At 41.0% G+C, this 24,624-nt stretch overlaps 1 protein-coding gene across 2 annotated transcripts in view; it reads left to right on the top strand.

The window, feature by feature from the left end:
- The first annotated feature begins 423 nt into the window (after window positions 1-423).
- LEMD3 (LEM domain containing 3) overlaps window positions 424-24,624 on the top strand; it is a 54,079-nt gene continuing 29,878 nt past the window's right edge. For both annotated transcript variants that reach the window (XR_011048234.1, XM_068401602.1), the window contains exons 1-2: window positions 424-2,001; window positions 23,614-23,651. Coding sequence is in view for 1 of the 2 variants with exons in the window: in XM_068401602.1 (XP_068257703.1) it covers window positions 474-2,001; window positions 23,614-23,651 (1,566 nt within the window). In the remaining variant the exon portion in view is untranslated. The remainder of the gene's footprint in view (window positions 2,002-23,613; window positions 23,652-24,624) is intronic.

Below are 24,624 nucleotides of genomic sequence, written 5' to 3' on the forward strand. Positions count from 1 at the left end.
GCCCCTCGCTCCGCACCTGCGAGCCCGGCGTCCCCCGTCCCGCGGCGGGTACGCGCGCACGGCACCTCCCGACCCCGGCGAAAACACCTCCCACCGGCTTACGCGCGCCGCTGCGGGGTCCCGCCCGTTCGCGGGTGCCCCGCTCGCCTCTCACCGCCGCCTCAAAACCCCCGCCCAAACCCGGCGGCGAGGGAAGTACGGGGGGCACCCGCCGTGCGGGCGGAGCGAGGCCTCCCGCCGGCGCCAGCCCCCCCGCGCGCCAGCCGTTACCGGGCGGCGGAGTGGGGGAGGGGCCGCCGGCGCCGCGCGGCTCCGGCCCCGCCCCCCCTTCCCCGGCTCTGGCCCCGGCCCCGGCGGGCGGTGCCCGCGGGGAGGCAGGTCTAGGCCACAGCCGAGTGCGCACGCGTCAGTTCCGGCGGGGAGCGCGGCGCGGCGCGTGGGTAGGAAACGGCGCGGCGGCGGGGGAGTGGAAAATGGCGACGGCCGCGCAGCTGACGGACGAGGAGCTCTTCTCGGAGCTGAGGCGCTTCGGCTTCTCCCCGGGGCCGGTCACCGAGAGCACCCGGCCCGTCTACTTGAAGAAGCTGAAGAAGCTGCGCGAGGATGAGCGGGCTGGGGCCCGCAGCGGCGCCAACAAGACCCGGAACAGCAACAACAATAACAGGGCGGCCGGAGCGGCGCCGGGCGGAGGCGGCGGCGGCGGCCCCGGGCGAGCAGCCCCGGGCGTGGGCGCGCGGTTGGTGGGCGCCGAGCACCCCTACCTCCCCGGGGCTGCCGCCGGGAGCAGCCGGAGCCGCGCAGCACCCCCTGCCGGGAGCGGCAAAGTGCTGCTGGGCTTCAGCTCGGACGAGTCGGATGTGGAAACCAGTCCCCGGAGCCAGGCCGGCGCCGGCGGCAGGAGGGAGCGGGCTTCACCCCTCTTCCGCGGCCTGAGGCCCGCCGCCCCCCACGGCGCCTGCAGCGTCAGTAACAGCTCCCCCCCGGAGGGGGCGGCCAGGCGGAAGCCCAACGCCTGGTGGGGGGCGGCGGCGCGGAGACCGGCGGCGGCGCCTCAGGCAGTGAGGGAGCCCGGGGACGGCGACGAGGAAGGAGGGGAGGAGGACGACGAAGAGGAGGAGGAGGAGGAAGAGAGCGAGCAGCAGCGGTGGAAGAACCGGACCGTGAACGGTAACCGGCTCCTCTCCTACGGCGGCAGCAGGGACAAGTACTCTGACTCGGAGGAGGAGGAGGCGGGGGCGAAGCAGCAGGTACCGAAGGACGAGTCTGCAGTTCGCCGGCCCAGACGGAGCCTCAGCAAGTCTCCTGCTTCATTCATAACAAGCAAATGCGCTGCAGCCAGCGCTGGCGTGATGGAGACGGGCCAAGAACGGGCTGGCGGAGGCTGCGGTGCTGGTGTAGTCGTAACGAATGACAGGGCGGCGGCGGAGGCGGCGGCTGCTGCCGGGAGTCTAGACAGGGGCAGAAATCAGGAGGAGCCGGCGGCGGGGGGAGGAGGATGTGAAAATCTGGACTCCAGACCTCCCAGCCCCAGATACCGCATTGGCCTGCCTAAGAAATCCCCTACAGTGTTGTTGCTGCCACCAGCGCTCACGGACGTGGACAGCAGTAAAATCACTGACCCTCCAGGCACCCTTAGGAAAACGACCAATAATCATGTTCTTAGCGGTGCTGCTGGTAGCTATAATGTTGAGTCCAGGATCTATTCAGCTACTAATAGCCTTCCCCCGGGTGGAACCACCTCCTCCCTTAGACTCAACCACTCCAATCATACGGGTTCAAATCATACCTACCTGAAAAACACCTACAAGAAGAATCTCTCGGAGCCCGAGGAGGAGCTTCTCCAACAGTTCAAAAGAGAGGAGGTATCCACCACTGGAGGCTTCAGTGCACATTACCTGTCCATGTTCCTCTTAACTGCTGCATGCTTGTTCTTTCTGATACTGGGATTCACATACCTCAGAATGAGAGGTTCTGGAGTAGCTGAGGATGTGGGAGCCAACAGTAAGTATTAGGTGAAGGGTAAGAGCAGTTTCTTTCCGCAACTGGATACACAACTGTTAATTCACCTTTGCGTTCCCAGACATCCCTTACGGAGCAGTTCTGGGTTCCACCTTGGTATAATCTTTCTGTATAGGATGGAGCACAGAAAAGTTGCCTTTTCTTAAGTACGTAACTTGCAAGCTGGTATAATAAGCTTGCAAGGCATTCGACAATAAACTCAAATCCTGGCATTCTCTGCTGTAATCTGTTGATACCTTGTTTTCTAGCATGTTTTCTTCACAAAGCAATTTTATGTGTTTTGTTCAGTATAGCAGATCTATGGTTAATAGAGATTTGACGAGGTACGGCTTTATGCTAATCTCACAGAAGTAATCATGCTCAATTTAGATACCTGGGATTCCTGCAGGGCTAAGACTTGACTGTAGTTGTTTGGTGATAAAGCAGGTTTTCACTTTCGTGTATTGAGGCTTGAAAAGGATGCTAGTTTGAGATGATGTTACATGCTACAACAAACTCTAGATCTAATAGGTCTGAACAAGACCTATTGTGTATTGTTTTCTAATAAGTACTTTTTTCTAAATTTAGTTGAGAGTATGTTTATGCATTAAATACTATTGTGCTTTAATTTGAATTTCAGAGAATTCTTTTTTTAATCGGGAATTACTTGGGAGCTTCTTTAATGTGAAAGTAACTTCTTGGATTTAGAAACTACCATTTTCTATTTGTAAAGCATACGAAAATGGAAACGTACCACCTAAGTGTGGTGATTCATGCTAATTCAATTCTTGGCTGCTCTGAAATGAACAGTGGAGGTTCTAACATCAGAAAGAAAAATCATGCCATTGCTGTCTTAATTTCTCATCGGGAGCAATGAAAAATTGTGCAAAAAGCTAGTTTTGGGGTTTGAGAGCATTAGAGGGTCCTTGGGGACTTGCATTTTCCTTGAAATGATTGAGGAAAGCGTGTAGGGTGTATACACGTGCATATATTTCTTTGTATAGATAGTAGAGGATTTATATGCTTATGTGTGGGCATGTATACAGTGCCTTGTAAGGAGTGATCCCACTGTTAGATTGCGATCTGCTAGATGTTACAGAGCAAAAATAGCAATGTGGGCTGTTTTTGTTTCTTTCCTTTTTTTTTTCCTCCTTTTTTTCTACTTCCGAACATTATTCATTACATTACGGTAGTAGAATAGTTCTTAGTTCTGTTTTGTGCTCTTTGTGGCGGGGAGTAAGGGATTTAGCGTTTAGGAAGGACAGTAGCAGCAAGGACTTAAGCATTTGCAATGGTTTCATTGCTGTCCACATCGCTCTTAACTACTATTCAGTCTTATTTTTTGGGAAGGCAGTGAACGTATGCAGGTGGGCTAAAATTAGATACAGTATAGAGTGACTGTTGGGACTACTCGTACTCATATTCTGTGGTTAACTTCTGGTCATAGCTGCTAGAGTAATACATAAATGTTCTTACTTACTGATAAGCTGTGTAATTCTACTAACACATATGAAATTTCTTTTTTCCCCCGCGCTGGTCTTGAAATCTGATGATTTTTAATAGGGGAGGAGGTCTGTCAGCCTACTGGGGCAAACTTTCTGACTGTCAAATTCAGTGGTTGAATTAAAACTCACCTGCCATGCTGATTGATAAAGCTGAATGTCTCAGCTATGCAGATAGCAATAATACTGTGAAAAGAAATTCACTCTGAACTTTTTGTCTTGGAAGAAAACCTTGTTTTTGAATGTGTGAACTTTCCTGTAGAGCATGTGGGATCACTGTGTTGAGTATATTGCTTTTAAAAAGTTAACCCAGCTGGAACTCACGTACAGAGAATATTGTTCTCTTCTGCCTTTTTGCTTAGGTTAGGCTGCCCAGCCAAAGGTCTGGTAGGCCACTGCTGCTTGATAGTTCAATTAACGAGTTCTTGGCTTGTTCCTATTTGTTCTCTTTTCAGTGGAACTCCTGAAAGTGGATTTCCTGAAGAATTGTTCTGGCAGTGGCACTCGCATTTCATCTGTCCTCCATCCTCAAAGCCCTGGGCAACGTAACAAGTGGGAATAGGGCCCATTGGAAGAAGCAAACAGCAAGTTTTCTGGCTAGCTCCTTTGATAGGAAGAGGAGCAGGCTGCTTCTTTTAAGTAGTGTGGGAATGAGCAGGGAGTTACCTTCCCTATATGCTCAGCACATGCTCACTAAATTCTTACTTCTCAAATGGGCATATGCAATGAAAATATGGTAGGTCTGTAGAACAGGCAAGACAGACCCATAAAGACTGGTTGCTACTTGGAAAGGAAAAAAAACCTGTCATCTATTAGATACTTCCCTAAGCTTAAACATTGTCCGAGTGAGTCCTTTGGCTCTTACGCTTGTGTGGGTGTATTGCCAGTTTTCGTTATAGAAGCAGAACTGATTAATGCATTTTTATTAAAAAATGATAGTGTATCTCAAGAAACGACCTTTCAGTTAGGTGATTGGATACTGAGTTTTTTCTGTCTTTTAGACGATTGTAGGTAAGATTCTGTTGGCTGAGAGTGATTTGAAGTTATTTTCAACTTCAAACTATTATAAAAGGTTTTAGGGTTCAGTGGAAGTGTGCTATACCAATCTCCATAACTGTCATAGTTACTGTAAGAAAACAAAAAAGGCAGTTATTTGTATATTTGGGTGGCTTCTTATTTTAACTTTGCAAGGAACAATGCATAATGAGCTTAACATTGATTGTCTTAATTGTTCATTACCTAAAATGAAATTCAGTCAAAATAAAGTGATATTATGTGTGTGACATTGAAAAAATATTTATCACCAAGTACACCCAATATCAGTACTTAACAGTATTTGTCAGGCTGTAATCTGAGAACAGAGGAGGTACGTGTGATGGGGGAGGCTTAAAACTAGGTGTTGGGGTTGAACTTAGGCCAGATAAAATAATATAGAGGAGAAGTGGTAAGCAGAAAACTTCAGAAGAGGATTGTCACTTGTATCATGCATAAGGTTCAAATGTTTTCTTATTCAGAGCTCTAAAATAGCTATGAAGTGCTTTAGATTTTCTGCACATGCTGCATAAAATGTTCAAAGACAAATCAGAATTGGGCTAATTCTTCTGTATCTAACCTACATACGATCATTTGAGGTAAGGTTCTTATGCATTTTGTTGTCTAAAATGCAGATAAATATCTATGGGGCTTTTCATAAAGCATCTTAAACCACTGAAATTAAACTACTCTTTAAGCTTACATAAAAGACCAACTAATGCATAAGTGCATATTGTGCTTGCTCTCTCTGAGAGTGTTGTATGTGAAAAAAAAGATCAGTTTGGGCTTGGTACTGGTAACCTCATTCATGTGGCTCTTGCTGTAAAGCATGTTTTACTTGCACCTGCCTTCAAAATACCATGGAATTGTATCGAGTTCTGGTCAAGCCAGCCTAGTATTTTGCCAGGAAAATGGTAGAATTGACTGTTGTCTACTTCCTAAGGTTCTTCAAACCCTGAAGAGTTGGTTCTCTCTTCCAACTTCTTTGGTTTGTTTTGTGATGTTACTCTGAGCATCTCAAGTGGCTGCTCCTGAGAGTTAGTTCTAAAGTTACTTTTCATGGGAAGTCGCTAATGATATCAGATCAGTAGATGTTGCTTTCAGGTCTGGTTTACTTTCTGAAAGATGAGGGCACTAGTACAGGTGCTGTTTAAGGTTGTGATCTGAAATAGGCTGCGTTTAAGTTACTCTTGCTGTTTCTGCTCCAGTACTTTGCCTGGGCAGTGGTTGATGTAGCAAAAAACCACCACCACCACCAAGTAATCTTGAAATTTTCAGGTAGGTCTGTTTCATGTCTTATGTTCTTATTAGGAAAGGCTTTTGAAAGTGACATGTCTTGCTAGTAATTTTGGTCTTTTCTATGATACTTGTTACAAAACAACTGCTAGGAGGATAATCCTTACTATATTTGCTACAGCTTGTGTTTTTGAAATGTTAATTCAGAGAGACTTGGCAGTTGCGTATATTGCAAGTGGAAGCTTATGCAAATCACAATTCTAAGAGTTTAATTCTATTCCATGGATGTTCCTTTGTTCTCGACTTCTAAATCTCTCAGGCATTAAAACTTCTATGGAATTTTATGCAGGGAATTTCATTATTAAGAGGTTAGACTTGCTGTATGAGAGACAAGATGATGACTGTTACTCTCTCAAGCCTGCAAATTACTATTAAAGTGCTGTGGTATTTCACAGATAACTTACAAATTTCCTTGCATTCTAAGATCACCTTCTCAGAAGTCTTCTTTACAGTGTTGGCTTCAATGGAAGAAAATGAATGTTGGATAAGAAATATTTATAGAAGAGAAGATACTAAAGGGAGGAAGCAAAATTAAAATATTTGGAGAGTTCCTGTGTTGTGTGTCTATTAATGTTACTTGTGCTTTGCAAGTGATACTCTGATTTGTATTTGACAATATAACAACTTCTATTGACATATTAGCATATAGCTGTTTCTATATATTGCTTTAAACTTTAGTTAGCAAGTATTTCTCTTCTAGATGATACAAAAGAAAATCCCAATGTGCATCTTAAAGCTGGTCTCACTTCTGTGGTTTGGTGAGTTTTGGATTAAGATCAGTAGGTGAAAAAAAACCCTGGGCTGCCTTCATAAGGTAAAGCCAGGGAGAATAGTTAAATTTCCTTAGGATTCTTGACATTTTTAAACTCTAGTCTTCCTTATGGTATATCAGAAATAATATCCTCTTAAAAATGAGGAACAAATTTGGGCAAGACTTGTACCCAGGAAAGTCCAAATAATGGTTACATAGTGCAGAATAGTTCATTTTAGCTGACAACTTCAAATCCTTTCTAAAGGATAATAAACAGTCTGTTTACTTTTGCAGTAGGTCTGTAGTATTAAGTATAAATAAGAAAACTGTTCATCAGTGTTTGAAAGAAAAATGATGCAACCTCAGAATGTCCGTTTTTTAAGGAGATAGCTGTGTTTTATACTTTGTTCAGAATACTTAGAACTAACTTATTTGGCATTCATACTTCAAATGCGCTGCTGTTTGCAGATGCACACACAACTTTCCTTACGCCATGACTTTAGATATTCTTACAATGACATTTTTTCAATGTTACTGTTGTAGGCTATGCCTTTTTGTGAAGTAAGTAACGAGAAATTGGAACTAAAATACTTGCCTGGGGAGCAGGGATGCAGAAGAGCTCTGGCAGGATCTATTTTCACTAGGTATCAAAAACTAATTGAAAATTTGCACTCCATTCTGTAGTGCATGGTAGTTTTCCCAAAAGAAAATTTGGTTTCTGACATGGGAAAATTAAGGGTGATCTAGGATCTGAAAGCAGGTCTGGTTGCAGCTTTTCCATGTTTATAAAGCATTGCAGACTAGAAAGGAGTGGGAAAGCAGAAAGCAAACTTGTGTTTCTTCTGTTAAGAACCTCTGCCAGCTCTAACAGTGTTCTTCATGTGCAGTGCAGATTTCTTTCTCCTTAGGACAGATGCATACAGCCATAATGGATGCAGTGGAAATGTTTTAAGGAAGAGCCCATGATAACTCAGGGCCTTAAATTTAGCATTGTAGGGGCCCCACTTTGCACTGTTTCAGTATCTGTAGGTATCCCAGTATGAGAGGAGAATCAGGCCTGCAATCTTTCTGTTCCTGGGGACCAACTGTGTTTCTAAAAAATCGTGTACATTTAACTCCTGTTGACATCTGTGTTTCAGCTGGGAGTAGTAGATCACAAACCTTTGGCTTGATTGCTTACCTAGCTAAGCTGGCAGGAGTGCTAGAGCCGTACCGAACTGATCCCTGTCATGCTTGTGATTCAGAAATCGTAGGAGCATGTGAACAGGCCAGAGCTGCTGTTTGAGAAAGTTGTTTGGTCACTTAACAAAAAAGCTTAGGCAAGTAAGTTAAGCAAGTACATCAGTTTTTGTTGATCAAGTGCTGTTCCAATGCTGTAGAGAAGCACAGAGTCCATTGTAATCATGAGGCATATATTCCTTACACTTTTAAAGTTGTTGTGGGTATTTGTATTCTCTGGTAAAATTAATTCTGTTGTGATGTGTGGTAGGTTGAGGAGAGTAAGTTGACTCATTAAGGGACTGTGAAATCAAGGTATATTAAGAAGAAAGTGATTCTCGGGGGACTTTCATGTTTGCTAAGAACTTCAGTAGTATCTTTGTCTTTACTCTTCCTTTCTTGGCTCCTACTGTTGCTGCTGGTAGGTCTAGAGTTGTGGGAGAAAGTGGCAATGCTTTTGCTGTGATCATAATAAATGAGGACATGGTGTAACTCTGCCACTGATCAAAGTAACCTTAATGGCTTCTGTTCACTGAAGAATTCTGATTTAGAAGATCTTGGAAAAGGGGCAGTGTTATTGATGGAAAGAAGTGTACTGATGGATGCAAGGACAGATCAAAGAACCACTGCACAACTTAAAGCTGATTTCATATAGGTTCCTTCTGTGTAGAAGGTTTACTGCCTTTTATAATGTCTGATGTTGAGTCCTGTTGTAAGTATATAAAAAAACCCCATCAGCTTGGATGAAACTGATGACATAAAGGCTTTGCAGTTGATGTCAGGGTGCTGTCCCTAGAAAATGGGGAATAGCAAAACAAACTCGATGCTTTGACTCCATGCAGGTATGACCTCTTTGTACAGCTGACTGCTCAGATAAGACACTACTTTGATGTAGTCTCAATATTGCTGTAGTTTTTTTGATCCAGGCAAATCAAGGCTTTGGGTTCACGTATCTCTAGTCTGAGATATTGCTAGCATTCTCTCCTGGAAACTTTAGGGATTCTGTAGAAGTCTGCCCATTCAGTAAGCTTCTCAGCCCAGCTGGAGGAGTTGAAGACAAATGTAAGTAATGGAGGTGGAAGGTTGAATCAAGTATGTTTAGATTACTTGAGCATACCATGACATGAATAAGAAATCTGTCTTCCCCAAGAGGTACTGTTTGTAATTAGGAAAAATAGTATGGCCCCAAACTGCTGTACTTTGGTTTTGGTGGCTCATTTTCTCCAATATCCTTATCATTGTTGCCTTTTCCCTGCTACTGTGCTGTACTTCCCACGATGCTATTTAGTGCTGTTTCTCTGTTCTGTATGTTTACAGTCTACTGTGGAGGGTGAGAGGGTGAGGAGCAAGTGAGTGTGGATGCATACTACATGTGGAACAGGCAAGCGTGGTATGCCTGTTGGACCTAGTTTGTTGGAGATGTGCTCTTACATCTGGTGTTTTGCAGAGATGAATTCTTTTTGCAGATGAAATGATCAAGTTTTTTACTTACTGAGGGTTTTATTCTAACACAGGTTACCTTGAATAAAGCTGCCTTTTTAGTCTTAAATTCCTTTAGCTGCTTTAAATGAACTCTGAGTGACAGACTGAATTGATATAGAAGGCTGTTTAATGTGGGGAGGAGAAGAAGTAGGGACTTCAAAAGAGAGGTCTAACATTGACTTAAGTGACATTAAAACAAGATCCATTGGATTCCAGTAATGCTGTGCTGGATAAGAAATAGGTCTGTTCATAAACGAAAGATTGTAGACCAATTCCTAGGCCAGTTTTTCTCTGTTTTACAGAAGGCTATTTACTTAATTAAAAATTGGAAGATGGCTTGTTAGAAAATAATTGTTTTATATACATGCTAAGGCTTCCTTCATACTGCCTTTATTCACTTAAGTCTTAATACTACAGGGTTTATATACAGGTCACATCCCCTTAACCTTTTCTTGTGACCTGTATATAAAAAAGTACAAGAAACTTTTGTACTTGCACTCACGGCGTTGTGGGTAAATGCAGCATCAGCCTGTCCTTGCTAGGCAGTTGGCTGGACAAAACTTTATCACGAGAGTACTGCTCGGATGAGCTGGATAAAAGTAGTGTTATTCCGGACTAGATTTTAAGGCCACATCTAGGTCTTAATTTTCCTTTTCTCCACAGAAAAGTGTTTCTTTGAAGGTCAGTTGAATCTCTGAATTGCTTATTGGAGAAGCCTCAGACTGTCCATTGACTTCATAACTGCTTATGTTAGCTTTTGGGTATTTTCAGTAGGCTGCATATAAAAGCCACTCACCTTAATCATCTGTCCCCTCAATACTCGTCATCTCACTATGTAGTTGTACAATAAAACATTCCACAGCGCACCCATTCAGTAATACTTATCCCAGTGCCTGTTCATTTCATCAAGCTGCACAACATGACCTCTCATGTCAAGTGTTCCTGTATCTCACAGCACAGTTTCATCAAACAAACCTTTATCTGAATGTGTAGGTATTGTTGGTCATAGAGAACAGAATTCTAGCTAGAACTAGTCTGAAACCTGTCAATAGATATTGAGCAATGGAGCATTTACTGGGAATGAGGGACTTCAAATATCAAAAGGTAGATGTGTGATTTTTTTTTTTTTTTTTTTTTTTCTTTCTTAGTGTTGCCTGAAACAGCTCTTGGTTGTGATGTATGGTGGTGCTTTTTTTTTTTTTTAATATATTTTCTGGGAAGTGGTAAAACATTCATAATGAAATCTTCTGTTCATCTCTGGCATTTGATCTATATCTAAAAGTTCAGTAGGCTGTTTGTTCTTTTTCAGCTGTCATGCTTCAGACAACCAACAAGGGTGTTTGTTAATTTTGTTGAGTGACAGACTGGGTGGAGCATGTGTGACAAAACCCTCAGAGGCCTCTTTCAGGCTATGGAAATCCACAGTCAAACCAAATTATTGGGGAAGGGCCAGCCTGTCAGTCTTGCTTGTGCTGTTTCTGATTCTTGCAAATTCATTGGAAATAGTTTACTGTCACTTTTGTAAATAAGAGAAAATTATTTATTAAATTCCTTGTTGTGATCTTGAAGAGGAGAGTATGATGTCAGGTTCGTCCTGGTCTGTTTCTGTGTTGGTTTGCACCTGATGCATGGTCCAAGGAGACTTCTGGAGGTGAGACGCATAGTTTATTTTAAGGAAAAAGCTGAAAAGGTGCATGCTTTTTTTTTTTTTTTATTTGTCAAAGGAACTTTGCCTAGCTGAGAAAGTGAGGTTAGAGATGGATATTTTCTTCTGGAGAACGAGCTAGTCTCACTACTTACTTTTGGGTTTTGTTTCTTATCTGTAAGCATGTGAAGTACTGCTTATGCAAAAGCAGCTTTGGATAAAGGTGTTCCTAAATCACTGCGGGAAATGAAGAATCTGAGCTGTATTTAAAGGATATATTTGTGTTTGGGTACTTTATATTTTGTATATAATAGCAAACATGTTCATTTTGATATAAACTCAGGAAAAAATAAAATGGAGTGTTGAAAACACCTGAAAGAGCCATACTGTTGTACTTTGGGCTAGTAGTTTTCATTGTTTATTGTAATCCAGAAATACCAGCCTTTTAGGTACTCCTGACAGCTCATTCATTCAGAATGGGCAGGTGTATATGCACAGTCTGACTTGTGATCCTAGGTGTGTTATGACCAGTGTCTGTTAAGTTTGACTTCCATCAAAGGTGGTACTCCCTGAAGAAACTCTATAGACTTTTTTTTTTTAGCCTATTTACATTGAGCACTAATGTATCTGTGTACTTTGGAATTGGACAATGCAGTGGCTAATGCATTTTTTGATTGATAACTTTAAATACTGTTTTTTTTTCTCTTGACCTTCAGCTAAAGGAGCTGCTTATGAACTAACAACAAAAATGTGCAGATTGACTACAAGTGCACATGAAGTAGGGAAAAAACTCAATGGGATGTTAAATCCAGATATGTTTTATTCTGCTATATAGGATGCATGGTATTAAAGTCATTCCTTTGGAGGGAGAGCAAACTGGAGGGAAATCATATGAAAGTAGCAGCCCTGGGACGGAGCTGGCCTGGTGGTTTGAGGACTAAAGGCCAAATAGGGTCTGCCTGTCCTTTCTGTAAGGGAATGAATTAGCATGTGATGTTCTTTGCCATTCAGGAGATGGGAATGTACTGAACTTCCTACACAAACCTTGGCATCAGACTACAAGCTATATGGCCAGCTATGCTTGCTTAAGCATGAGGTAAATGGTTTGAGGAAGGAGAGTTAAGATCTTGTTTTGTAAACTTAGTTTTATAGTTTAAGCACCTAGCTTTGTACTACTATGTAGTGATTTGCATACTACAGAGTTCTCATGTATCTACAAATAGCCAATGGTGTGGTAAGGTTTTATTGTCCCCAGTGTTTGAGATCTTGGTAAGAGCCACTTGTTCTTTGTTTCCATCCTCTCTTTTTGCTGTTTTTGTATGGCAGATGAGTTTCTTGCCAAGATTGGTTCTTTCTCCTCTCTAGATCCACTTGGCTAAGGAGAAGTGCACACAGTACTGCTAGAAGATTCATCGGCTTAATCCATGAGCTAATGATGTAACCCTCTAACTAATAGGTGTAACCTGTTTAATTAATAAACCTTAGTTCAAGGAGACTCTTCAGCTGAGTATGGGAGCCAATCGCAAGGCATATATATGTGGATAATGGTGATGTATCGCTGTGTGGTGGTCCAGTTGTTCCCTTCAGATAATAACTTCTATTTGAACCAGCCAGTTTATGCTGTCAAACAAATGCAGCTGGTATGGTAGACAGCTTGGAAGGTTAACCAACTTCTTGGAGCCTTAGTACAGCTGAGTAAGAATGGAAGTTACTGAATATTGCCTACTTTTATTCATTTCCAGTCAAGTGGTGTTATGTCTTGAATTACTGCTGAGTTTGTCCTGGTTTTGAGCTCTGCAAACTTCTGCTCTACATGGTGGGCAGTTTTCTTTCTAGTTAGCTAATGTGGATACTTCTGGTAAACTGGCTGCTGCTTCCCCTGTGAAAGCTCATCTTTGTCATGATGAGAGACCTGCTAGCAGCTACCTCTGTATATCCTGCATAGAGTAAGCTCTTTTTTCTCCCTACGATACAGTAGGACACCTGTTTCCAGAGTTTTACTGATGTGTTCAGGCTTTGTATAGATCGTTGTTCAGCAGTTCTGCTGCTCTTAGTGCAGCAAGCAGTGATAGACCAATGTGTGCTTAGTAGTTGAAAGGACAGAGGCACTGGAGAACCCCAGTTTTAAGTATGAAAAATCCCTATGGATCTTTATCTTGACTTTGTTAATGTCTTTACTCACATGATTGAGGGTCTCTTAAGAATTCTCCTGTCAGTGTTCTCCATTTGAATGTTATCTTTGCATGCTGTAAACTGTTCATACTATTACAGTATATTACTAATACTTTGTAACTCAAGTCTATCTGGAAGAAGAGGTTATAACTTGGTATTTTTACTTTGGAAACTCCTCAAGACAGGAATCCTTCCTGTTTGTACAAGATCACAGGAGTGTTTCTGTCCAGACTGGATCCCTTGGCAGTGCAACAGTAGGTTTAATATTTATTTGCAGATTCCCATTGATTCTTAAAACTTCTGTGTTTTACTAACACTTGCTTTATGAATTTGCTTTCCATCTTGAACTTTGGAGTTTGCGGAAAGCAGACTACCTCCTAATTTAACATTGAGCTGCTTGTGCTGCCATGTTTTCAAGGTGGAGTTTCCCCTGCTTCTGAATATCTTTGGGTTTTTTCATTTGTCTTCATTTATTGAAGTTGTGGGTGTGTTTTGACCTTATAAAGTATAAGGAGCTAAAATATTTGGGAGGGAGCACAGAAGAAGGGAGAAGAGCTATGGCAGAAGCCTATTCCTATTCTCTTGCAAGTGAAGGTATTCTTTACCCATTGTAAAATGCTGGTAGGTGTCTGAAGTCTAACGTTTCTACTGGTAATGTTTTGCAACTGCTGATAAAAGCAGTCTTAGTGTGTGGGGTTTTTTTCCTACATATAAACACTAACATATAATGGAGACTGTGTCTGTGTATGTGTGCAAGGAATGTGGTACTACCTAATTTTTACAATGCATAGCAAATGCACTTCTCCTGATCCATTTTTTCCTAGTAGAACACAGACAGTTTTTTTCTTCATTGAAATATAATATGCTTTGTAATGTCATGTAAAAGAGTGTGTGTGCATGTTCTCTTGCTATAAAACATTTCCTTACGCTGGTAGAAATAAAAGTGGAGAAGAGGATACTTTATTATAAGAATCGTTTTAGCTTTCCACAAATACAGATCATGAAAAATGATTTTGTAATAACCTATCAGCTTAATGTGCTGCTCCTTAAGTCTGCTCTTGTACTGAGTGTGCTTCATTGAGATTAATGTAGGCATAGAGGAGATAGAATTTGGGGTGAAGACTAGTTCCTGGGTGGGTGTAGCAACTGGAAGGTATTGTCTGGAGTGTTTGGTGACTGGCACTTGATGCTTCTGATGACACACCACCACACCGCACCCCACCTCTGAGTTAGGGGTATGAAACACTGCATGAATCTTTTCTGCCCAAATTTCTCCTCTGTCTATGGAACTGGGGAATTAAAGTGCAGTATTATTTTCTTGCTGATAGTGGTGTTCTAAAGCTTTTTCTGTTTCTTGGTGTGGCTGCATAGGTTCTTGTTTGCGCTCATTTACTTGTTCCTTCATCTGTTGCATACAGTTATTTTCACAGGGTCTTTAGTAGAAAAAGTGAACTTTCATGTGTTTTTCGTGCACACAGGAAGATTGCACATTCCTTTTGAAACAAGCAGTGTCTGTACTATAGCTGTGTAGGTTTTTTTAATTCTTACCTGAGTCTTGCTATGGTTGATGGTGATATTTAGGAAACAGGAGGCCAGAAAGAAGGAAAGGCAGTCTCTTTGTTAATATTTGCAGGTGTTAGTCTGAGGTATCAGCTCTTTGAAATGGGCACTTCAGTACAGTAGATTCTAGCTGGCAGCAGTATTCATGAAGCGAATGTGGCAATAATACAAAGAAAACTTCCTTTAAAGTCAGCTCTGATGTCTTGGTAACTGTTTCAGTTCTGGATTTATTTTATAAGGCTTTTTGCTTAAAAAAGGTGATGTTCTTAAGAACTGATTTACAGCCAACTGTTCTGTTTCAGTTTTGCAGTACTGGGATATCTACAAGTACTACACAGATTAAAATATTTTACTTTAATCTTTTAAGCAGAAACCTTTCTAGGTTTTCAATCATTAATATAAGTACTAGAATGAAACTAGTATTTTTATTCTGGTGAAACTGAATAATCTGATGAGAAGCTCTCCCAAAACACTAGTCTGTCTTCTTAAGTATGGGCCAAATTGACATGACTCTCAAGAGCATCTTTCAACACTCAGGTCTATTCTAACCAGTATTTAAATAGGCAGGAGTAGATTTGAGTGTTTCTAGAAAGGATGATACAGCTAAAATATGGAGAGGTTTTTTTTAAGAATCAGTGAAGAACTTCAAAGAGAAATTCTGGTGTTTCCCACCCTTTTACATAAAATAATGAAGACTGTTTCCAGGGCTGATAGAAAATGTGTCTGAACTGAAATGTCTATCACAAATGTGATAGTTCTACTTCTTATAGAAGAGGGTTTTGTAAAAAAAAAAAAAATTTATATCATCAACCCTTACATCACCTATTCACAAACAGAATGAATTCAAATGATATTGGGGAAAAATTATCAATAAAAGCTCTCTAAACTGAGGCAGTTGAAAAACTGACTTGATGTTAAGGAAAGATTTAGCTGGTTTTAGAATTCTCTGATCCTTGTGGCGGATTGTGCTGCCATTCAAAATTGGCATGGCCAGGGACTATTCAAACTGTAATGGTGTACTGATTTAGAAATACAAAAACTTTTTCCAAAGCACACAAAGATGATCTGTAGTGAAGGAATTGCTCAGCTTGACATATGACTTGGTGTCTTAGTATCAAAGCACAGAGATCTAGGCTACTGATTCAAAGTGGGTTTTACCTGAATTAGCACAATCTGGAGATGGACATCATGCAAAACTGCTCATTTCTTTTGAGTGTTGAGTAATTGCAGAGAGGAAAATAAAGGCAGGATTATTTTATTTAAGCTGTTTGAAATATGGAGATCTGGAATAACCTATTTCCTGTAACAACTTATTTGTTTGTTTGGGTTTTTTTTTCTGGCATTTTAAGGTTTAGGAGCTTTGAGAGACAATGTTTTAGAATTGTACTTGACAACGTACACAGTATGTTACCAGGTGGAATCAGTACTTGACCCTAGACTTACCGAAATAAAGTTACAGATCTGTTAATTGATGCTGAAAGTCTTTGGAGTGTAAAATTATTGAGAACTGGTTTCCAAGGTCATGTAGAAAAAGACTGGGCTAAAGGCCCATTTCAGATAGCAGTGATTCCAGTATTGTTGCTTCCTCTGTTAACAATACATTACCTAGCTAATTTTTTTTTTTTTATTAAGAAAAACTTCTAATGGAAAGCATAAGGTTATCCTCTTACTGAACACACCTTTACAGCACAAATTCTGGAAAAAATACTGCTTCTGTTTTGGGATTGGACTGCTTGTAACATGGTGGATGGGGAGGGGAAAATACTTTTCTGTTTGCAGGGAGGAACATTTTCACTTCTGCAGAAGTTGCTAGCTTGGAAGTGTATGTTGCAGTGTACAGTCTCTGAATCCTTGTGTGGATGGTATTTGGCACTTTTGGTATCACATTGAGCAATTAAGTGCTTACAGGTTGATTGGGATCATTCATGTTTCTGTAGCTGTGGCTTTACAGCTCCTTAAAGTTGCATTGGAAAGTTGCTTTTTTTTGTTTATAAAATCAAACTATCTGTATGTTCAGAAATAGATTATGGCAGTACAATGATTCTGTTAAAAATATTAGCTTAATATTCAGTAGTGGTCAAGAAGGAAACAGTGGTAGGATTTTCCATCTTTTTAGGAAGGGAATTGAGAAAAAAGTGCATTTGAGAGGATATATTTGGGAATATCAGTATGGCACTAATAATCCATGCTGCTCCTTTATTTTGAATAGTGTCCAACTCTGGTCCCCAACCTCAAAAAGGACATAGCAGAGCTGAAGAAAAGTTCAGAGTCTATCAAAAGCATAGTATGGCTTTCATAGCAAGGAGGAATAGGACTATTGAGTGAGAACCAAGAGAAAGACTGAGGAATGAAGTAAAGGCATGAATATTATGGAGAGGGTGAATAGGGTGTGATTACTCAATGTCTCCTCTAATAGGAGGAGGAGTTTCTCAAGTTGACAAGTGGCAAGTTCAGAGTAAGCAGAGAAACTGTTTTTTCATACATGCACATTTAAGTTGTGGAACTCTGACTGGATGTTGCTGGAGCTAAAAGCTTGCTTGGGCTTAATGTGGGAGTAGACAAATTGGTAGGGAAAAGTACATTGGAGTTGATAATTTAGATAAAAAAATAGCCAGCCACTTCTGTCTGTCTCAGGAAGCTTCTGAGGTGCAAATTTTTTTATGACTGGGAGAATATTCTGTTGAAGTATCAGCATATACTTTATATTCTTATGCTCTGACACTAATTTTTGCCACTGTTCTGTTGATTTCCCCCCTCTAGTTAGGGACAGGTGTCTCTGAAAAGAGTAGAACTTCTTACAACTGCTGGAGGCAGTATTCTGGGCTCATTGAATCCTTGGTTTGTCCCAGTGTGACTGTTCCTTCACACTTCGGTTTTGATGTTATCTGTTGAAGTGTATTAATACTGAAACTGCAAGAATGGTAACACTGTTCAGGGCAAGGTACCTCAGCATTTAGGAGACAGCTGTAGTGGAAGGATTAGCTACTTTTTGGCATCCTAATTTGGTGACCAGAAGGTAACTGAATCCCTTATGTTGGTACCATGTTAGTGATATGGTTCTAGCTTATATCCTAAGCAAAGGTATTTTTATTTGTGCATGTCTTTCTAGGCATGACTGCCTGTGAAGCTATGTCAGTCTTTGGGACTTGTGCCATTAAGACTCCATAAAAGCTGACTTGTGTGTTCATGAATGTCTGCAGTTAGGCTGCAACTTCATGTCTGTTAAACCATGCTTTGAAAAAGAGGGGAAATCCCACTTTGTGCTCTCGGTTTGTCTTACTGAAGAAAACTAAACCCTTGTAAATACTGTGTCTGCAATTGTTACTAATGTATTGGGGAGGACAATGGAGGGTGGTGGTGAGCGGTTTTATTGTTACTTTAAAGATGAAAGCTTATGTATTCTAGCAAAAAAATAACCTTGTATGTTGACACTCACTGCGCTTGTATTCTTAAAATTGAGCATCTCTGAGAGATGGCTTGGTATGTGTATTTGTGTTGACAGCTTTGGCTGGAATGCTTTGGAGCTGTGCTGTGACCCTTAGCTTTATATTGGTGGCTTTTTGTTATTTGAGACTGACCAGTTCTGCCATTCTGAGGAATTCTAGTAGTCTGTAAGTCACCATTTACAGCCTGTCCCAACAGTAATATGTGTAAATTAGTTACTTCTAAGGGTCATTAGTAGTCAGTCAACCAGACCAATATTTGTATGCTGCTTTGATTTCTTTCAGAGACTTTTTGGTAATCTTACTGTCTTGTTCTTGATTAACTAGCATTTAAATAAGCTCGCTTCTTAAAAGTGATATTTAAATAGCATATCTCTTCCTGTCCTGAAATCGAGTTTCATGTGAGGATGATGTCCCTTAGTGTGCTTACTTTTTGTTTCCTTCCATGTGTGGCCGAAGAATCCTATTACCGTTACACCTTGCCAGGAATAAAGCTCTTCTCCCAACGTATCAAACTTCCAAGCAGAATGTTTAGCTATTACAGTGTTTTGGGGGAGTTAGTATGGTTCCCTTTGTCAAGTTTTTGAGGTTCTTCTTCCATGAAAAAACTCTTGCTTTTTTATCCTGCAGCTAGTATTCACATGCGGCCAGGTAAAACTGTCATGCTTCTCACAGTCCTGCTGCTGTCTGGGGAGTTCTGATGGATAATGAGATTGCCATGTCCAGGTAGTTTTTTGCATCCCTCCTTTTTGGAGGGCAGTGTATGTGGGTGTTGGTTGGTTGGCTAGCCTGGAGAGACCTCGTGGAACAACAGTCAGGAGATTTCTGGTTTAGAAAATTATCTCTGTAGCTTTAGTTTTGTAGTATAAGTGGATGAGAATTTATTCTTTGAAGCTCAAAAATGTGAACTTGATAGACTACTTTTAAGGCTGGTAATTTTTGCTGTATGGTAGAGGTCTTGAACCCTTTTTGAGGAGGAGCCTTGGAAGTATGATATGTTCACATAAGACACTCTTCCATTAGTAATTAGTTTTTAAATTAATGCTTAGTTTGGTAGAACAAGAACTTGTTACTCTTAAAACTATACATATATATTTTAAGAGCTGTCAAGAAAGCTTTTCAACCAATAATGTTGATGTAATCTGTTGAAATACCTTAGACAAGTTGGAGTAGATGAAAACTTTACATCTGTGGCTGGAGCAAGTGAGAGGATTTGGTAAGAGCTTAGATCATGGACAAAAGAAAGAAGGGTGGATTCAGAACAGGAATTATTGAGGTAGTTAAGGAGTGGCCTTATTAACTCAAGTTAATCAAGGTTATGTGGTAAATAGATGCAGATTGATTAACAGTTGTTAACTGCATATGCAGCTGATAAATTGCTGCAGTTGCGTTTAGCATACTTGCCTCTTAAGGCATCAGGCATCCTAAACTGTATTAACATCTTACATTAAATGTATCTCACTTATTAGTTAACTTGCCATAAAATCATTAACGTCAGAGGGATTTAATGGAAATCCTATAGTGTGAGTTAAAATAATGAATTACAAGGATTGATTAAATTTTTGTGATAGATAATTTTGGAGGAGAGTCCCGTCTTCCCCCCCCCCCCCGCTCTTTAACCCCTATGTATTTGTGAAGGGCGGCAGGCAAACATGGACATCTCATCTGGATTCTTCATAAATTCAAGGTTTTAATTTATCCAAATATGAAGTTGCTCACATGTGAGATTGACTTCACACTGGGATTGTAGTGGAATGCTGGGAAAGTCTTGAGTATAACACCACCATTGCCTTTACTTAATTGCTGTACTGCCCTAGTGTATGTAGAATTGAGGCTGACAGTTTTCAGTTTGCATCTTTGCAGGCATGGAGGTAATGCATTTCTGTTTGTTCCATGGGTTTCACCAGTGCTAAAATACATGTTTGTCAGGTATACTGAAAAGTACAGGTTGTCGTGTCTCATGCCCCTTCCCTGCCCCCCCACCAATCTAAAACCATGTAATCAAGATTTCATGTATGCTCAATAAGATTGACCTTGGAAAGAGACCATAATTATCCTGTCTCGATAACTAATGATCAAACTGGGAGGCTGGCAGTCATCTAGAGCCTTGGCTATGTTTCTCTAATCCTATTTTAAGCTATTTAGATTAAAAGTTTAGTGTACTGGGAATGTTCTGCTTAGTTAATGAATGAAATACATAGAAGCTTTGTAAAGTTGGTAGCTTGACAATCTAGTAGACAATGTCTGAGAAATTGCACCTATAGAATGAAATCATGAAGTGGTGTAGGGCTTGGTTTACTAGAGTGCTTGAGCATCTTCTGCTTCTGTCAGTTTTAATTAATCTGATATCCGAATCAAGTATTCAGATGTCTGAGAAAACGAGTCCCTGTGTTTGGGGAGTTTGGGTTTGTGTGGTGGTTTTTTTTTTCCATCTGCTGTGTCAGAGGAAGCTGAAGTGCTTATTGCTGTTGGGTAGGTAGCATGCTTAATTTTCTTCTGAGCTCAGGCATGTGGACAAACCGTTGTTTGCAAAGCTTCAGAGAGGCAAGCTTTCTTCTTCACTCAGAAGGCATTTTCATTGCCCCACTGTTTTATACATCATTTGTTGGTTGTAATTGTAGAAATGTGTTTCTTACCATTGCTACATGTAGGAGCAATGAAATGGTAATCATTCACACTTCAAACTTGCCTTTCAAAAATAAGCTGAAGTGGGTCAGCATCTGGCTGCTGCCAACAGTGCTGTGGAAGTTTGTGCAGGTGATAAAAATTACATTGCTTTACAAATAATTATTTTTTTTTTATAAAATCTATTTTTTTTTCCAGTTACTTATCCAGATGCAATTACAGTTGGCAAAGGTCATGGAACCTCTGGTTTTTAAGTTGATCCTTAGTTTCTTTTGTATCCTCCATTTCTCCTAAATGAGAAATCCTGCCATGAATTTGATTTAGTGTCCACCTTTATTTCTCTTATTTTTCCCACTTATAACTAAACTAACTGATCAGCTTAATAATCATGGCTATGGTTCAGGAGTCAAGATACTGTCAACCATCTGACTGCTGGGGAGACAACTCTTGATGTTCTGTGAATATCTTTATGCATGGGAGTGCCTTATAAGAAGTCAAATTGGTTAGTGCTATCAGAGGCTGTTGCTGAGTTGCCTTCAGATGCAAGCAGAAATGCTGTGGTAAACAACTGCAATATCTGGGGTGGGGAGGTGGGTGTAATTACACCATGTAAATGGAGTTATGTATTTTGTACACTATTTAAGAAGATACTTGTCTTTTACTATGCCTTGGTATAGAAAGTTGGACTGCAGGATTTCAAAATGCACAAAATTCTTCCCAGACTGAGATTTCTTCCAGATTCACTATGCAAATACATCAGACCTAGAAACAGTGGAAGTTACTCTTTTTCTTTTGGAAGAACTCTACACTACTCCTACACAGGAGCAATGTGCCCCTTCAAGTGCCACGTGTTTTTGGTGTGCTTTCAACATTAATATAATGACGTTTACAACGTCGACCTTCAATTTTGTGTTAGATTTCCCAGGATACTTCTTTTTTTCCTTCTGTTTTTGTGCTTGGTGAACTATGGTCAGCAGAAGCTTCGTTTTCTGTTTGTATAGCATGTAGAACTGCTAATTTCTCTATAAGCTCAAACTGTGGGTGAAACAAGAGTTTGTGGCCTAGAAAGGCAAGACAATACGCTTTAATGATGGTTGCTTCCTGCCTTGGTAACTTTTCAGTTACCAGCTGGTCGGTCTTAAGTTGAAGCATACCACAAATTATTTCTGATTTCAACTTCACAGAATGGTGAGGGTTGGAAGGGACCTCTGGAGATTGTCTAGTCCAACCGCCTGCTACAGCTTCTCTTCCTTGAAGAATGTATTTTTGTAGCCAAGAGGAATATAATAGATAAAGTTATGCTTTCAGGAGCTGTGGAAACTGTTACATTTAGAAAGGAAGGAATGGTCCTTGAATTAGGTTCAACAAGACCAAGTGCTGGGTCTTACACTTTGGCCACAACAACCCCATACAGCGCTACAGGCTGGGGGAAGAGTGGTTAGAAAGCAGCCCAGCAGAAAGAGACCTGGGGGTGCTGATTGACAGCCGGCTAAACATGAGCCAGCAGTGTGCCCAGGTGGCCAAGAAGGCCAATGCCATCCTGGCCTCCATTAGGAATAGTGTAGCCAGCCGGTCTAGGGAAGTGATCGTCCCTCTGTACTCAGCACTGGTGAGGCCGCACCTTGAATACTGTGTCCAGTTCTGGGCCCCGCACTTCAAGAGAGATGTTGAGGTGTTGGAGTGAGTCCAGAGGAGGGCGACCAAGCTGGTGAAGGGTCTGGAGGGTCTGCCCTATGAGGAACGGCTGAGGGAGCTGGAGTTGTTTAGCCTGGAGAAGAGGAGGCTCCGAGGTGACCTTATTGCAGTCTACAACTACCTGAAGGGAGGTTGTAGTGAAGTGGGAGTCGGCCTCTTCTCCCAGGCAACTAGCGATAGGACAAGAGGACACAGCCTCAAGCTTCGCCAGGGGAGGTTCAGGTTGGACATTAGGAAGAATTTCTTTTCAGAAAGGGTTATTAGACATTGGAATGGGCTGCCCAGGGAGGTGGTGGAGTCACCATCTCTGGATGTGTTTAAGAAAAGACTGGACATGGCACTTAGTGCCATGGTCTAGTTGACAGGGTGGTGTCAGGGCAACGGTTGGACTCGATGATCCCTGAGGTCTCTTCCAACCTGGTTGATTCTGTGATTCTGTCATTTAGTCACACTGCACTTTTCACATGAGCTCTGTGTGTCATCTGTGTGACAGGACAAGGGGCAATGGGTGCAAGCTGGAACACAGGAGGTTCCACATAAATATGAGAAAAAACTTCTTTACGGTGAGGTTAACCAAACACTGGAACAGGCTGCCCAGAGAGGTTGTGGAGTCTCCTTCTCTGGAGACATTCAAAACCCACCTGGACGCGTTCCTGTGTGATATGGACTAGGTAATCCTGCTCCAGCAGGGGGATTGGACTAGATGATCTTTCGAGGTCCCTTCCAATCCCTAACATTCTGTGATTCTGTGATCTCTTACTCTTGTCAAAACAGAAAACGCTGATGAGTTGTACAGCTTTGTGTTGTATAGATTATTGCTTATTAAAAAAAATAGTTTTACTTTTTTAAACTAGACACTAAAAAATGTAAAACCTTCAAATTATGATTTCAATGCAGTTGAGTCATTAAAGCAAGAGTTTGACAAATGGCAAGCACGGTTTTGTTTGCATGGAAATAGCTGTGAAACTTGCAGATGTACAACATTCTGGTTTAACCTAAATGCTGGTATAGTGCATTATCAAATGCGGAGTTAAGTCAAAGGTTAATAGCTGCCTAATTGTTATTTGTCACATTATGGACTTATTTGTTTTTATCTAAAGATTACAGTGTTGTCATGAAGCTACAGTGTTGGTATACCTTTTTAGTACTTTCAGGCTCTAGAAATAATTATTTTTTTCTTTTTTTTTTTGACAGTCAAGAATCCCTTCAGGGAAGAACGACAAAAAATGAAAGTAAGTAAAACCACTTAATATTGAGACTTTAGTCTGTCAAATGATTGTATAAAAACAATATAGATCCATTCATAATGATGCAGTTTCAGAATGTTTTGCGTGAGATGAGCGCACTTCTTGCAACTAATGTTTTAATTTTTTGTTTTGCATCTCGGGCAATATAACTAGGATTACAAGATCTGGCTGTGGCATGCTGGTTGCTTTGTATACTAAGAAAATGTTACAGAATTTGTGTTGTAGAGCTATGAGGAAAAATTGTGTTGTTGTAAGTTTTGAGACTAAATTTATCATTTTGTCTCTTACTGTTACCATTTGGCTTCTCAACCTTGAAAGGACAGCTGATAAGGCGTGATTGACTTGAAACTCCAGGGTCTTATTTAGTGCCATAGAAGAGCAAGGGTTAGCCCCCTTCAGAAGATGGATTAAAAAGTTTGTCTCTTTCACTTTGATTCTATTCTGTTACTTGTTCCTATATTCACTTTCAACTGGAATATCGCGATAACCATTTTTGAGGTATCGACATTGAAGATATCTGTATTATTCTTAGTTCTGCAGCATGCGTTTTTGTGGTTCTCTCTTCTGGCCTTCAGTCTTTCTGTCTAGACTATAAACAGTCATCTGCTTTTGCTAGGCATATATAAGCAAGTATTGCAAGACAATTGTGTGGGTTTTTTTGTCGTTTGAGCTCTCCAAAAGTGAATAATTGTGTATTTTAAGTAGGTAGCCTTGGCTAGTTTCTTGGGTAGAAAATGTTTCTGAATCTTTTGAGCAAAATGAGTTTTGTGGGGTGAATTCTGAGGATTCTTTCAGAATGACTTTAGTAGCACAGAGAGAATGCATCTTGTGTGCTGAACTTGACAGCTTGAGAACCTGTTTTATATGTTACTCGCTTCTGTGTTTCTTGTGTAGTGTTCCATAGTAATCCTACTCCATGCTTGAATGTTTGTTAGCTACAAAGGTTATACTGTTCAGT

Source organism: Nyctibius grandis, chromosome 5, assembly GCF_013368605.1.
Source record: "Nyctibius grandis isolate bNycGra1 chromosome 5, bNycGra1.pri, whole genome shotgun sequence".
Classification (NCBI taxonomy): Eukaryota; Metazoa; Chordata; class Aves; order Nyctibiiformes; family Nyctibiidae; genus Nyctibius; species Nyctibius grandis.